The sequence below is a fragment of the Brachionichthys hirsutus genome, chromosome 3 (assembly GCF_040956055.1).
Source record: "Brachionichthys hirsutus isolate HB-005 chromosome 3, CSIRO-AGI_Bhir_v1, whole genome shotgun sequence".
Taxonomy (NCBI): Eukaryota; Metazoa; Chordata; class Actinopteri; order Lophiiformes; family Brachionichthyidae; genus Brachionichthys; species Brachionichthys hirsutus.
In genome coordinates, this window is record NC_090899.1 from 8,569,068 (window position 1) to 8,584,008 (window position 14,941).

At 40.6% G+C, this 14,941-nt stretch overlaps 1 protein-coding gene across 1 annotated transcript in view; it reads left to right on the forward strand.

The window, feature by feature from the left end:
• The window catches only part of ptprub (protein tyrosine phosphatase receptor type Ub), a 128,350-nt gene that overhangs the window by 84,942 nt on the left and 28,467 nt on the right, over nt 1-14,941 (forward strand). Inside the window, exons 9-13 of the mRNA XM_068760308.1 lie at nt 1,780-1,889; nt 4,216-4,417; nt 5,799-5,901; nt 5,990-6,263; nt 12,088-12,124. Of these exons, the coding sequence (XP_068616409.1) occupies nt 1,780-1,889; nt 4,216-4,417; nt 5,799-5,901; nt 5,990-6,263; nt 12,088-12,124 (726 nt within the window). The remainder of the gene's footprint in view (nt 1-1,779; nt 1,890-4,215; nt 4,418-5,798; nt 5,902-5,989; nt 6,264-12,087; nt 12,125-14,941) is intronic.

Genomic DNA, 14,941 nt, shown 5'->3' on the forward strand with positions numbered 1-14,941 from the left:
CCTCATTTTTGATCATGGTTTTTAACTCGGTCACAGTATTTCAAAGTTTTGAAAAATTGGGCGAGCTGAGTGAAATTAACAGAATGTATGAATGGATTGATCAAGCATGCAAAGCTAATAAAACACTTCTGTAATGAAAACTCTGTTTATTAAAGGTGTAAAAGATAAAGTGGTGCTAATTGTACTTCTGGGAGGATGTAGTTTTTGGTGCAGCTCATATTTATCACACAGAAAGGTGTTTCCGTTAATGACTGTGCCCATATCAAAATAACTGCAGAATAGAAAAATCTTGTATTAGTAAGCTATACTGTGAACAAAAATCCGGCTTTAGAAATCATCATAAAGTTGAATTAACATATCTCTTAAACAGATTCAATGAAAATCTCATGGATTCTTTTAAGATGATGTTCCGGATGAATTTGTCAGCATCAATGTTTAAATATATACGTTTAAATATTTAAATGTATTTACGACTGTCATTGTAAGTGGAATCCAGAACCATGCTATGATTTTTCTGCTTGCGCTTTTATTGACTGATTTTTTTTTTTCAACAACATAAAACACTTGGTTGGTTAGAAGGTTAGAATAAACAAGGAGAATATGCAAAGCAGTTTTTGTGCATGTGAACTTTATAAAACATTAACACTGAGGCCGTTAAAGCTCAAGCACACCTTCAGTTTGTAGGAGTTAACCGTAAAGAAGACAGGAGGGAACTCTCGCAACAGAGAACGTATTTGCCAGTTGAGGTTTTAAGGGCTGAAAAGTCTCTCCAATCAGGTGTTTCTTTTAAGTCAAAGGACAGTGTGGAGCTCTCCACTTCTCCCACCACATTGACACTTCTAACCCTTCAGCTCCTCTAACAATTTCCTCTAATGTTTAAATACAGAGGATAGCCATCATACTGGGGCTGAATCAGCATTACAACAGACCCTTTTATTTCCAAGATGAAAATAGCATGAAAGTAAAAAAACATTATATCTGAAAGTCTGGCAACCCTGAGATAGGATTTTATGCTTATGTCTTATCTCCTTTGTGCTGCAGCACATCGTCTGCATGGCGGCTGAGGGATAAATGATTTCTGCCATAACATTTTTCAGAGAGATAAAGCTAAAGAATGATAAAATGAAAGATAGAAGAGTGACAAAGTAGGAGAGCAGGAGAGGTTTTTTTTATGTTAAAAGATAAATACATACACATAAATACATGCATTATAAGTCAATGATGAAGGATTTTTTTCAAAAAAGCCAACTGTGTCCTCCAGACTGACTCAATTCTAAAATAACAGTCGACTCAGCTGTTTGGCTCTTGCTGTAGCCTGAGGCTTGAGTCTCACATAACAGTCGGCCTCTTTACAGAGCTCACACAGACCATAGGGACTGAAGCTGCAACCGAATGGCCCCAAAAAAGCCGTTTACACAGTCTCGTATTGAACATCTGGGGATTCATACTCTTCTCACAGCTTTTTCAGACACATGTTTACCAGCGAGCGTCTGACATATTCATCAATATGTTTCAGCTTTAGCGACTGATATTTAATTACCATTCCCATCTTATATTTTATCTGTCTCGTCTGTGATACGGTTATTCTGTGTAGTTCATGAATTGAATTGTCTTTATCTGATGTTGCCTGTGCACTTCTCCCTGGCTGTCTTAGTGTCTCATGTGGTGCGTCCGTCTGAAACGCAGAGACATTAATTTCTGTGATACTGACAAGAGGCTCACTGCGGAATTAGCGCTTCCATTTCCTCGACAAATGCTTGTTCTTTCCATTTCTTCTAGTTCCCGGAGGCATAGCACCAGAGTCCCTCACCTTCACCCCACTGGATGACATGATCTTCCTGAAGTGGGAGGAGCCACTCGAGCCCAATGGCCTTATTACTCAATATGAGGTGAGCCCAGAGAGAGACACACACACTCGTGTTGATACATCATTCATCAGCTCGGCTTATGTACTTAGAGATGCAGAGTAGATGTTAGTGATTTTATATTGCTCATATATTCAAATAGTGTCTTTCCCAAGAGAACAGCCAGTTAGGATGATGATTAACTGCTCGCGCTATTGTAGTGGGTCACAGGAGGGTCAAATGAGCGCCATTAGGAAATGCCGTATCTCTCCCAGCCCCCGCAAAATCAAATTGAGTGTGTTTGAATAAAATACAAGTGCTTTCAACTTTAGAAAAAGATGCATTTACATCTTCCCTACATGAATCATTTGTCAAAGAACATTACCTTAAGCTTATTTTACACAATTAGGAATTTGTATATACAATTATGTTCTTCAATTATAGGACAATACATGATTAGACGATGTTCTCCTCTCTGCTTTAGCTAAGGAAATTTAGCTAAGATCCCCCAGTTGCTATATGTGCATCATTTAAAATGTCCCAGTTTATTTTAAATATTTGGTCAAATGATGCCCCGCGATACCCTGGTGACGCGTCCGGGATGTACCCCACCTCCCACCCGTAGTCAGTTGGGATGGGCTCCAGCAACACCCGTGACCCGCAGGGCAGAAAGAGCGGCTGTAGACGAGACGTTTCGTGCTTCAATCAGAATTAACCTTTGACGATTGAAGAAAGCTTAGAACTTGTATGTAATCTTTTACACATATAACCTTATGTGTTTTGTATTGTATAATGTATAGTAATACATATAATATTAATGCCAATCTTCTAAATAAGACTAGAATAACCCTACATGTGAACATTTTGCAAGCCTTTACAATTTTCTTCCTTTTATAAAAAATGCTCTCTATTTGTTGAGCCTTCGGTTGCCATGGTGATTGGCCATTGTCGTTACTCTGATCCGATTTTTCCTACAAGCCAAGGTGACTTCAATCAACACAGAGATCCTGCATGACCTGGATGCCTGAGAATCTCCACAGACATCCGATTTATGTGTTCCACACCCAGCCTTTAAGAACATGATAATTATGTCCGTGAAGCAGCTGCAAAGCTCTCACTGCTCTTGTTCCATTAGAATGGAGCCCCTTGTCATTAATGGTTGAGTCATGTGCATCTGCTGCACAGTAGATTCAGAAGAACAATTGATATGCATTTCCTTCATATTGTTTGTGTGTGGTAAGCCGTCAATGTCGGCTCAAGGATATTATTAAAGAGGATTTTACATGCAAAGTGGAGGCAGCACAGAATCATTTTCTCTGTAGCATGTGGATCTCTTTTGGCTGGCTGAGAAAACGGTACAAAGAGCTGCACAAATCTTATTTTTTTCATCTCAGAATTAACCTTTGCCTCGCTCTGCCTGAGCCCATCAAACCGCCATGCTGTCCTGCAAGGCCTCCGCGCTGCTCTGTATGATGTGGCACATCTTTTATGTCGCCCTTTGTAGTGGAAACACAGATGTTTGCGTTTAGTCAACGAATGGCTCATGAATCTATCGTCTCACTAAGGAGGCATGAGTGGGAATTAAGTTATGATAATCAGCAAAGCCTTTGGTTTTGAGTGGCATCTTGTGTGTGTGTGTGCGCATTACCTACATTTTTAACATTCACACACATATGAGCATATGTGTGTGTTATACTGGACTGAAGTGGATCTTTTCCAGCACGGATTTAGTAAATCTTAGTGGGTTCTGCCTTTTCTGGCAGCGGTAAGGTCATCTCATTAAGCTCTCCACTGTTTTAAAGAGTCTAAGTGGAAATTCTCATGAGAGTGCCTTGCAGGGAAGCAAATTACCTCTCCAGGAAAAACTTTATAAAATATTTCACTTTTAAGAGATACTTATGCAGAGACATTTTTGAGTGTTAATTGAACCCATAAACACGTAATGCTATTGATTTAAACACTTGCATTTGCTTTGAGCTGCGTCCTCAATTTGTGGCCTTTCATTATTTATTGAGCAAATAATTTACCACTCACAATACTTTGTAAAAAACTCTTTAATGATTTTGACTTAATGGTAGCAATACCAGTCAAGTCCTTTTCATCTAATCCTATAAACCCACATTAACAATTTGCGCATTGATTTTGTGAAGCAGATTCATTTCAGGGTGAAGAGATTTATATCAATAAAACTTTAGAATTACTCCTCACTACAGCCATTACTCGTTCAATGTCCTCTGCTGAGAGTCATACAACTCCAACATTTATTAGAAATTGAAATTTTAGTAGCTATAGTAACCAAGTGCCAAAAAAAAAAAAACAGTCTAAGGTGACTGTTATATATGACAGATAATATTTATTTTTTCTCCAATAGATCAGTTACCAGAGTATTGAGTCATCCGATCCAGGCATTAATGTCCCAGGACCAAGACGAACTGTTTCCAAGCTGAAGAATGAGACGTACCACATGTTCTCCAATCTCCACCCGGGAACAACTTACCTTATTTCAGTTCGAGCCCGCACCGCTAAAGGGTTCGGCCAGACTGCCCTCACTGAAATCACCACCAACATATCAGGTAATAGCAGTGATTGACTATCAAGCTATTTGACATGGAGGCAGGGTAATGCATGCAGGTACAAAAGCAGACTACACTGCAGTGCTATAATTAGAATCTGGGGTTTCTCTCTTTTGACCTCAGTATCTTTCTTCTCTTGTACAGGCAAAACTACTGCTCCCAAAGTGAAAGAGTTATTTTCCACCGCCTCTCTAAACCAGTGACACACTGTCATCTCACAGTCCTCAGGACATAAATTAACTTGTAGGAGGCAGAGAAACACCACAAACATAACAAACTGCTGTGTGTTGTGTATAAAGAAAGATGCAGTACATCCTTGGGACCAGAATGTCACCTCCGAGAGTCTCAGAGCTTATTACTGCTGATAGAAATCCAGCTTCTGTGGTTCTATTTCCATTTAATGATGCATTTGCTCTTGTTAAGGGAGGGGATTACACCTCTAAGGAACACAGCCACTCCCACTGTGTCACGCTCGCACATTTATTCACTCCTTCTATCCATCTCTTTACAGAGAGGCCAGCAATTAAATATTTAGCGCACAATCACTGCTTATTAGCTGTATGTCAGCCAAAAAGTATTGGCACAGAGCCAGACTGCAGATGGAGTCCAAAATCTTTGCAAATCATCCTCAACCTCCTCCAATCGGCCCACGGTGCAGAACATTCACTTACACTGAGCATCTCTCAAATCAGCTAGCAAACACTGAACACCTTCAAGAGCTGCTACTGTCAGCGTCTTCAAGCAACTTCCACTACAGAGTATCTAACTGCACACATTTCCTCATTCGCATGGTCACATGTGCACACACATCCGGACCTGCTTGCCGGCATGGTTGATTCACCATCATCCTTCAGACAGATTCTTTTTTGGCAGCAGGCTTTTGTTTCCACAAATTGCAATAAACCTTTACCATCAACAAATGCACATTCAGTCATCCTTAGCGATGTCAGCTCTTTTTTGCTGGTGTAATAGCGAAGCAAATTTTTAATATGATCGTCATTGATTTCTCTCGAATAATTAGCTCTCCTGCTCCATCATTAATTGAAAACTAATTTTGAAGAGAAATACGCTGGCTCACTTCCAGGGAGGGGGCCTGACTTAAGCCGAATCCTTGGAAAAAGCCATTTATTTTAGCCTCTCACCCATGACTTGAATGGGATTTCTATTTAAAACAACCAGATGAGAAATTCAAATGGCGTAGGGAATGCACGGGTCTTAAACCTTGGGCACATTATTACCACAAACTGTCATTTGCATGAGATCATGTTTATGTTGATACAGAAAGAAGTCATCATTGTGTTAAAACACAATCAAAGCATCCAAAACAGTGGTAAGGCCCTAGTGGTGTTTGACATGCGCATATGTTTCTGTTTGTCCTCAGCGCCCACATTTGATTACGGGGACATGCCATCGCCCCTAGGCGAGACAGAGAGCACCATCACTGTTCTGCTGCGTCCCGCCCAAGGCAGAGGGGCACCTGTCAGGTGAGGGAGCCATCTCAAATTTGCATAGTGCCTCCTTTATGAATACTTTCCATGGCTTATTTAAGGTGCACATCCACTCTGTGTTCAGTACGTACCAGGTTGTGGTTGAAGAGGAGTTAGTGAAGAAAGTGAAACGGGAGCTGGGGCTTCAGGAGTGTTTTCCCCTGCCAATGTCCCACGGGGAAGCGCAGGCCCGGGGCACACCGCACTACTACGCAGCCGAGCTTCCCCCCAGCAGCCTCCCAGAGGCCAGTCCCTTCACTGTGGGGGACAATCACACGTACAGCGGCTACTGGAACAGCCCTTTGGACCCACGCAAAAGCTACCGTGTATACTTCCAGGCTATGAGCAACTTCAAAGGGGTAAGTGCAGCAGTACTGAAATCATTCTAAACCAGTGCTGAGAGGCTTTCATAAGTATCTGTGGTCACTAATGTCATGATTGACACTAGCAGCACTGTCGACAATGTCTGGGTTCGCAACCCTTGATTACGTTGTTGTTGTATGTGAATGGGGTCGCTGATGAAAACGCATTCAGCCGGCAGAGGAACGACTTACATGGAAACGATGTATGTATCCATCCAATCAGTTTGATTCTTTGCAGACAATGCATGTCAAAGCTGGGAATGTCTTTCCTGCCTGATTCACAGCTAGCAAAGCTGTGATTAGCTGGAATTACTGCGAATCAAAAACGTGCGTCACTCCATTTGTCTTTAACTTTCGGTGATTTCCTGTTCTGTCCAGCTCCTTTCTTTTTTGGTGTGATGCCTTATGTTTTGTCACCCAATGTTGCTTTAATTTTTGTCCTTATTGAATCATGTTTCTTAATGCACCTAATCATTTGAGAGTCTTTTAGAAGATACAAGTGGAGACATCACAGAAATCCCCATGCATATCTGTCCATAAAACCAACATGGTTGCAGTGTCTCATTATTGTCAAAACGGTGCATTTCTTTTCTTTTTTTTTTTACACCATTATGCCTTCATCCCTTTCACTGAGCGAATACAGTCTCCAGTCATACCTAGAGGATACCACATTACCTTTCTAAATTCAATAACAGGAATAGCTGCTGCCTGGGTGAAGCAATTACTTAAAGATAATTGGGCACAGGTGCAGATGATCATATGTAGAAGGCTGCTGCTTTAATATTCACAGACTGTGACAATAAAGCTGAGGAATGTTGCTGAAACGCAGCCGTCTGGGATCATCAACTGAAAATAAATTGCATGTCACCTGGGATTGGGTCTGTTTGACTTTCTGCTTTGATGACTTTGACACAAAACTATCCATTTTCCCCTTCTTTTTGCTTCGGATATTCATGTCGCATAGGCCCCGTGATCAGATGCCTCACCCTACCAGGAGTTTCTTTTTCCAACCAAGTTGAGAAGCACACGTGGGGGGGACTGCAGTGTGAGCACTTCACACAACTAGGCGACTAAGCATGGGATTAAATATGGGGGGCCTGGCTTTACTGGCGGATAGGATTAGGCTTTGTTTTGCCTGGCAGGGGGCCAGTGCCCATGACCTACAATGAACAGAGCAAAATCACACAGCCAATACTGTCCCCAATGCTCCAAACACTTCTGCCTTTGCCTGGAATACGCTCACTGTCATTGTACAGAGCAAATCTGGGCATCAGTCCCGTGTTTGTGCTGCAGAACTGAAACAATTACTCTTGAAGGAACAACAGTGTGCTGAAAGAGCATGAACTCTGTTCACGGACTTAGAAGGAGGTTCAGTAAGAAGAAAAGTCTAAGAAGTTACTGTACTTTTACAAAAACAAAATCTTCTTGACTTTACTGTTTTATTTTAGTGCCAAGTGTCAACACTCAAGACCTTTGGCAAAGTTGGTTGTTTGTTGTGGATGTAATCTTCTCTTGTTATATCAGCGACTACACACTATTTACCTTAATTCAACCAGTCAGGAGCAGATGAAGGGCAGACCATTGCTGGGCTGTAGCAGTAAAAGTGATCACTACATAAGAGGAAGAGGAAGATCAAAATTAAGAGAATAGATAGTTTGTTCCAACAATGCAACAAGTAATACATTATGACACTAATGTCATATACTTCCTATTAATTACTGTATATAATTACCATTACAATTTTAATCATACAAAATCTTTTGGCAGCGGTTACATCCCAGTGTTGAAGGGGGACTCTTTTAAACCACATAACAGATGTCAGGCTTCGACTCAGGCTGCCTGGTTTAACTGGGAAATGAGACAACGTCTGATTGGTTTTTGTGTCATTTATTTTTGCTTGGCATTTGAAAATCCAGCTCACCTTCTATGCACAATTATGCTTCAGAGACTTTTGCTTCTTAGCCCTGAGATCCCCCCCCCAAAATTGGACTTTTCTAAATCTGATTTTGTTTAGAAACATAAATGCATGTGGCATAAATACTGTATGTGCTGAGGGATATATTTATAGTATATTATATAAATTGGTATGAGCACCAGATCACATGAGTGTATACAAAGCAGGGCTGGCCTCTGCACACTTTCTGATGTCGCAGATTATGATCATAGTTGTGGGTATATTAGATTTTCAGGGGGGACGCATAGACCTTCAGATGTGAAACCAACCTTCTAATGGTAGACTGTGCACCTGCATCTTTCTGCACAGAGAACATTCAACTGCCGGAACAGGAAGAAAAGCACTTTCTCTCCCGAAGGGGGGCTAATTATGCAGTGTATTAAATCCTGTCAGCATGCTGTGTCTGAGTTTGTGGTTGTCTTGAATGTCTTTGTGGTGGAACAACATTGCATCTCATCCTGTGTGATGGTGGCATCAACAGGGATAATTTGAACAGTATGGGACTGTTAATATTTGGTCATTAGGCATCCCAATTATCTGGAGTGTACCTGTGAAATCCATCTAATTCTAGTGATTGATTCATCTAAAGGAGTACGCACTTTAAAGACTGGCGTTACAGACTGCGGTGCTGCAGGACACGGGACATTTATAGCATCCACTGTTACCACTTTATCACCTTACCACACACACGTGCTTGCTAGGCAGACTCGGCACAGTGTGTGTCACAATGTGTGATGTTTGTTCACAATCTAAAATTTGACAATTAACTCTTCCTGCTGAGATGCCAAACAATCATTCAAGTGTACAGAATGTTACAAAATGTGATTCGACAAGAACCCTTTCATGTTGTCAACTTATCTTATCAATAATATACATGCCGTCTTAATTGATCAGGACTTAAAATAGTAATATAGATCATTTTAAAAGGAAAGTCAAAAAGCATAATGCTGTGAGTCAGCGTCGCCAGGCATGCTTTTTAATTTATAAGTGTCTAATATTAATATATAATTTTATATAGTATAAAATAATGAACATCTTTTGATGAATTGTGCTGTGCCTGAGAGCAGTCACACAAATTAAGTGCTGCAAAGTGAGCCACAGGCCCGCTTTCAAAATGTATTACACCGAGATATTAGAACAAAAATTGTGACTTTTCATGTTCTGTGTGGAGTTTGGAGGTTTCCCTATATCTGCCTGGTTTTTCTCTGGTTTCCTCCCACAGTCCAACATGATTAAAATGGGTGAATCGTTGAGTCTAATTTGCCCGGCAGTGCGAATTTGCCACCCGGGATGGGCTCCAACTGCTCCGCAACATGAAAGGAAGGATGGATGGATTACAACATACAAGTTTATTAATCTCTGCAGCTCATATTACAAATAAAAATTATTCCGTATTTTTTCACAATAGCGCATAAGAAGGGAAATACGTGTCAAGAATGCTGAACAGGATGGTATGGATTCAAAATGCAGAGGCACAGACTGACGGTCGAACAACAGAAGGGTTTAATCCAGAAAAAGGGTTTGGTACACAGAAAACAGTCCACACTGGCAAAGGTACCCAAATCTTTAGGCGAAAAGCAAGGTGGGAAAAAACGAGACTATGGCTATGGCGTGAGAAAAAGGCTGGAACGTGACTGTGAGGTTCAACGAACTGGCAGAGGACTGAAGGCAGAGGGAGGGAGAAGAAGGCAGGGTGACGAAGGGAATGAGGAGCAGGTGTGACAATCAGAGCAGGTGTGACAACGAGAGGGAAAGAGGTCAGACACAGAACACAGGAAGTAATGCAAAACGTAAAGGCAGGGCATTGAAGCCAAAGATAATACAAGAAAAAAAACACCAACATGACAATATGGTTGACTTTCTACTGTGATTCATGGTTCTCAGAGGACAAACCCCACTGACTTTGTTGAGTGTTCTTCTTGAACAGCTATGGTGTTTTATTTCTCCTATTGGATCAATAACCATGATTTTGGAAAACACATTGATGTTTTCTTTCATTAGGCAATTCCTTTCCTCTAACTAACATGCAAAGTAATACAAATGAAAACCACTCAGTCATTTTAGTCTCTTCTCAGCCCCCTCACCCCTCCTAAACAGCCACCAGTCCTTTGGTTTTCAGTGCGAGACTAAACAACATTCTAAGATAAGATGGAGAGCATAGTGATCATTTTAAAAGCTGCTTAGCATTTGCATGATAGGTTTCATTTTGGTGGCACCGAGAGCTGCTAGCATGTCCATAAACTCTCACGCTGTCCTGTGTCCACTTTGTAACATCTGCAGCATCCATCTGTAAAAATTAATCAGTTACACTCTCAATTATGAAAGCTGGAGTGATTCTCCCATATTGCCTGTAATACTGAATCCCTCGCCAAAGAAGTTCACACAATGCTGATTAAACCCATCACCACCAGATTATTCATCCGACATGCTACACGGTTCTGGCAAACGCCCGCTGCAGCTCACATCAGCTGCCTGCCAGTTTACAGGGTCGCTTGCTTTGGAACCAGCGCCTGTCCCTCCGCTCTGGTCAGTTAGGAGTATTTAGAATCTCCAATTGGAAAAAAAGCAAATTAATTGGAGCTGTGGAAAAGTTTTGTTGTTGTTATTGTTCATTTAGCTCAAATTTGCATAATTTCCGGAACATGCTTGAATTAGCATCAGTAAATCTTAATTTGTTAATGCATTTCATCCAATAGGTGTCGGGATAGAATTGGATTAGACTCTTGGATCTCATCAGTTGTGTTTGAAAATGGTCCATTTCATAACACAGAGATGTCATCAGCTGAAATTAGAATAAAATTAATTCCTTTTCATAGTGATGCACTGGTCTGAAACACTCCTCCTAATTATGCTTGTTCCCTTTCAGCTCTCTCTCTTTTTTTTTTTTTTAATCTTTGAGCCAGAAATTCCTTTTCAAACACTTTAGCTCAGCTCTCAGGCTTGAGATATTTTGCAAACTCATGCATCTCTTCACTCAGAGGGAATCTTTCCTTTTGGTCTTCCTCCGGTTTATCTGTGTCTCTATCATAAAGTAATTATTTTTTGAGAAGCACACTGCTTTGAGTATTGAATTTGTATGGAAAGGAGAGGAGCACTCTGTCGGGATACACCTGTGATCAACTGCTCCTGCCACACAGGGACATAGAAGGACAAGTAACCATTGTCATTCACACTCATGACTTTCTTCAAATTAGAATAAAAAATGAAAAGAAATATTGCATGTGTGAGAAAGCAGGAGTACCTGAAGAAACCCTACACAGGAAAGTCACAGGTCCTCAGGTGGATTTGAACCCAGAACCTTCTTCCTTTTAAAGCAACAGCACTACCCACTAGACCACCATTATACAAGCTTAACTTTACAAGTTTCTAATATTAATTGTTACAGAATTATATTGTATTTCTAGAAAACCTTTGATTTGAACAATGACCGTTGTTGCTGATGATGTGCAGTGAAAACCAACATGTCTTTGATTTTATGAGGTACATGCTTAATAACGCCACAGCCCGGTCCCTGCTTTCCACTTCACATCCATACAGATATGCCTTTCATCTGTATCTGTACTAAACAGACAACTGTTATGCCTTCACATAGAATGTCGGGGTGGAATAGAGGACATTTGATTTATTCTATTATACGACAAGACACACATGATATTCATCTCTTTGAGGTGTAACTTTAGCTGGGTTTGGGCACCTTTCTAGTTCAGAAGAAGTCTTTATCTGTAGTGGTCATATTTTCAATTTGATGTATGGATGTGTCTGTTCAGTTTTTGTTGTCATCCTCTTTTACCTTATCACATGTTTTTTTTAAATTAAAAATGCAAAGTGGTGCCCTTTTTTCTAATGGCTTGATTTTCTTTATTTCAGGAATCCAGAATAAACTGCATCCGCATTGCTCGGAAAGGTAATTCAACATGAATGTTTCTCTTCCCATGAGCTCCATGACCTTGGGAGAATTTTCCTTCGTTGTGTCTTAATGCCAATCAAAATGTTCTTATTTTGTCTTGTGTTTAGAGAGAGGGAAAAAAAAGAACTATAATTCCACTGCTGCTTTTTTGTGTGTTGCATGAATATTTACCTGGAAGCTCAAGTACTGGACAAATCCTGATTTTTATTTTAGCAGTGGGTCTGTGAGAAAAGGGCAACACACAGGGAGGTATTAGAGGTCACACTTTCATCCTGTTTGTTTGGGGGCAGAAACTGAGACGCAGTATATCTAAATCAGACTGTATTCCCATCCACAACCCTCTAGATGGCTAGATCTAAAGGCACTGACCTCTGTGTGGTCTAGAAGGGCCATCCAGATCAAAACCTACACATCAAGCTACCTTCATCTGAGAATTCCCAGCCCCCCCCCCCCTCCTCTTCTACCTCCTCTTTTTTTACTCAAAGGGACATGAAAAGGCCACAGAAATTGAATGTAAGTCCTGATGGCAGGAGAGCCCATTTCCCATAGTTTACTGTCAGATCGTGGTGAATAAAAGCCATGCATTTATAGTTATCATAGCACTGCAACAATAAGCAGAGCCTTACAAGTAAACTGTCTTGGCGGGGTGTCTTGTTATGGCACATGCCTCTTTTTAGCACTGAAAAATGAAAGAAATTAGGCTTTCCCCAAGCAGAAAGTTGAAGGCAAGTGTCTCACTCCATCTGTCCTACACAGACACTAGGTGATGTGTATCATCATCAAAAGGTTCTAAATTGTTCTTGGTATCTTTATACACCAACCATGAAAAGTAAAAGCGACATTTTGCATGATAGTGCATATCGAACCCCTTTATGACTTTGATTTTTGGTGAGTGAATTGAATGCATGGATCCATCCAGAACCTTTTCAGTTATCTTGCTAACAGACAAACAAGCAAACAAACCAATGCCGGCGAAAACATAATCTCCTCAGCGGAGATAAGTAAAAAAATTTTTTACAAAAAGCGGCATTGCATCATCCACATGCAGGATGAGGTAGAATAAACAAGAAAATAAAGACATAATATAAGATGGAAAAATATCCTATATTTATGACGCCTTTTGTGATTTCCTTCATCCCGATACCTTTAATGTAGACTCTGCATGGTCAATTCTTAAGCTGCTACTATCAAGCAGCCCATCACAAGCAAAGTGGAGACAAGTGATTCTGGCTTGGATAACAAAGCTGGAGATTACATTTCTACTTGCAGGGGACAGTTTAATTAAGGATTCTCTAGCAGACTCAACACAACAATAGTCTTCCATTTCTCCTCTAAGTGCCAATTTCCACCACTGGGCAGCTGGCATGTGCATGGATTCATGTGGAAATCTATTTCTTACCCGTGTTTGGCCTTAATGGAAATGTCACGGCTAAACGTGGCAAAATGGACTTATCTGTCCAAAATGTCAGAAAAGGGAAGTTAATTTATTTGTATGTGCTCATTTGCATTTATGCCAGTGTGATGCATGATATTTTCTTTGCACATGTCATTTTAAATGAGGTCACAGCATATAATAAACAGTGGAGGTTTTGTGACACAGACAGGTTTAAATTCAAGTTAATTTTTGTGAATAAAACCCACAAATGCATCAGTGTTTGACCTTATGAGTCTGACCAAAGCGTTCCATTACTAAAGTAAAGTGCATAGTTCAGATGTGATGCATTTCACTGAATATATTTTGTGAGGGGAGCAATTCAAAAAGCCACGTTCTGAACAGTTCCGTTTAATATTAAGCCAGTGTCCCATTTACTCCATTCAGATGTGCCAAACATCATCACTGATTAAAATAGCTTTAAATAATGAAATTGCAATGTCCTACTTTACGTCTTAATTTAGGATAAGCGTTTTAAAGCTACACAGTGGCGTGTTAGCACAGACCTTCCTGTGTAGCATGTTATCTTTGTGTCTGCATGGGTGCCCTCTTGATGCTCTGGCTTCTATCCATAGTCCAGTAACATGCAACATAGGTAACTCTAAATTTTCAATAGATTGAAGAGCAAACCTGGTGATAAACTAGTGATCTGTTCAGTTTGTACCCAATGTCTTGCCCAGTGTCCGCTGGGGTCGGCTCCAAGCCTCTAGCGACCCTGTAAAGGATAAGTGGTTATAGATAATGGATGAATGAGTTCTAAAGCATCCATAAGGTGCCTGTGGCTGCAGAGTGTTGGGCCACAATATGGCTCTGCCTTCATTTTTCTGCCCCAAATATGATTCTACCCCAGCAGGCTACAAGACAGATCTCTATCTTCAGGCCTGCTCCGACTTTCTGCCTTTCTACATCGTGCCATTCCAGTAGGCTCAGAAGGGTTTGTTTCAGTGCCTGGAGGACAGGCTGAACCCGCTAGATCTGTGAAACCCGAGAACAAGAAAAATAAAGGCCTACTACTCAGCACTATTTACATAAGTATGAGCGTCATGCCAGGGAAATATGTAACCTGCTCTTATAATGATGACCTTTTCAGGACTGAGGCGCCTTGGCATTATAGAGCTGCATGGATTGCATGCGACTGGGAAAAATACATTTAATTTAGCATTGAATAGAAATCCGCCTCGTAGGTTCGGTGCATACAAATGTGCAGCTAGAATATCAGGAGATGTCCGTTTATTTTTACATTGATTAAGAGAGTATTGAAGAACTATGTCCCGTGACACATTTTTGTACGTGACATTTTCTATTGATCCTAAAAGGTGAAGTGATTGCAACTGTGAAAATTTTTACTAATTCTCAAAGGAAAAGAAAATAAGGAATTTGGT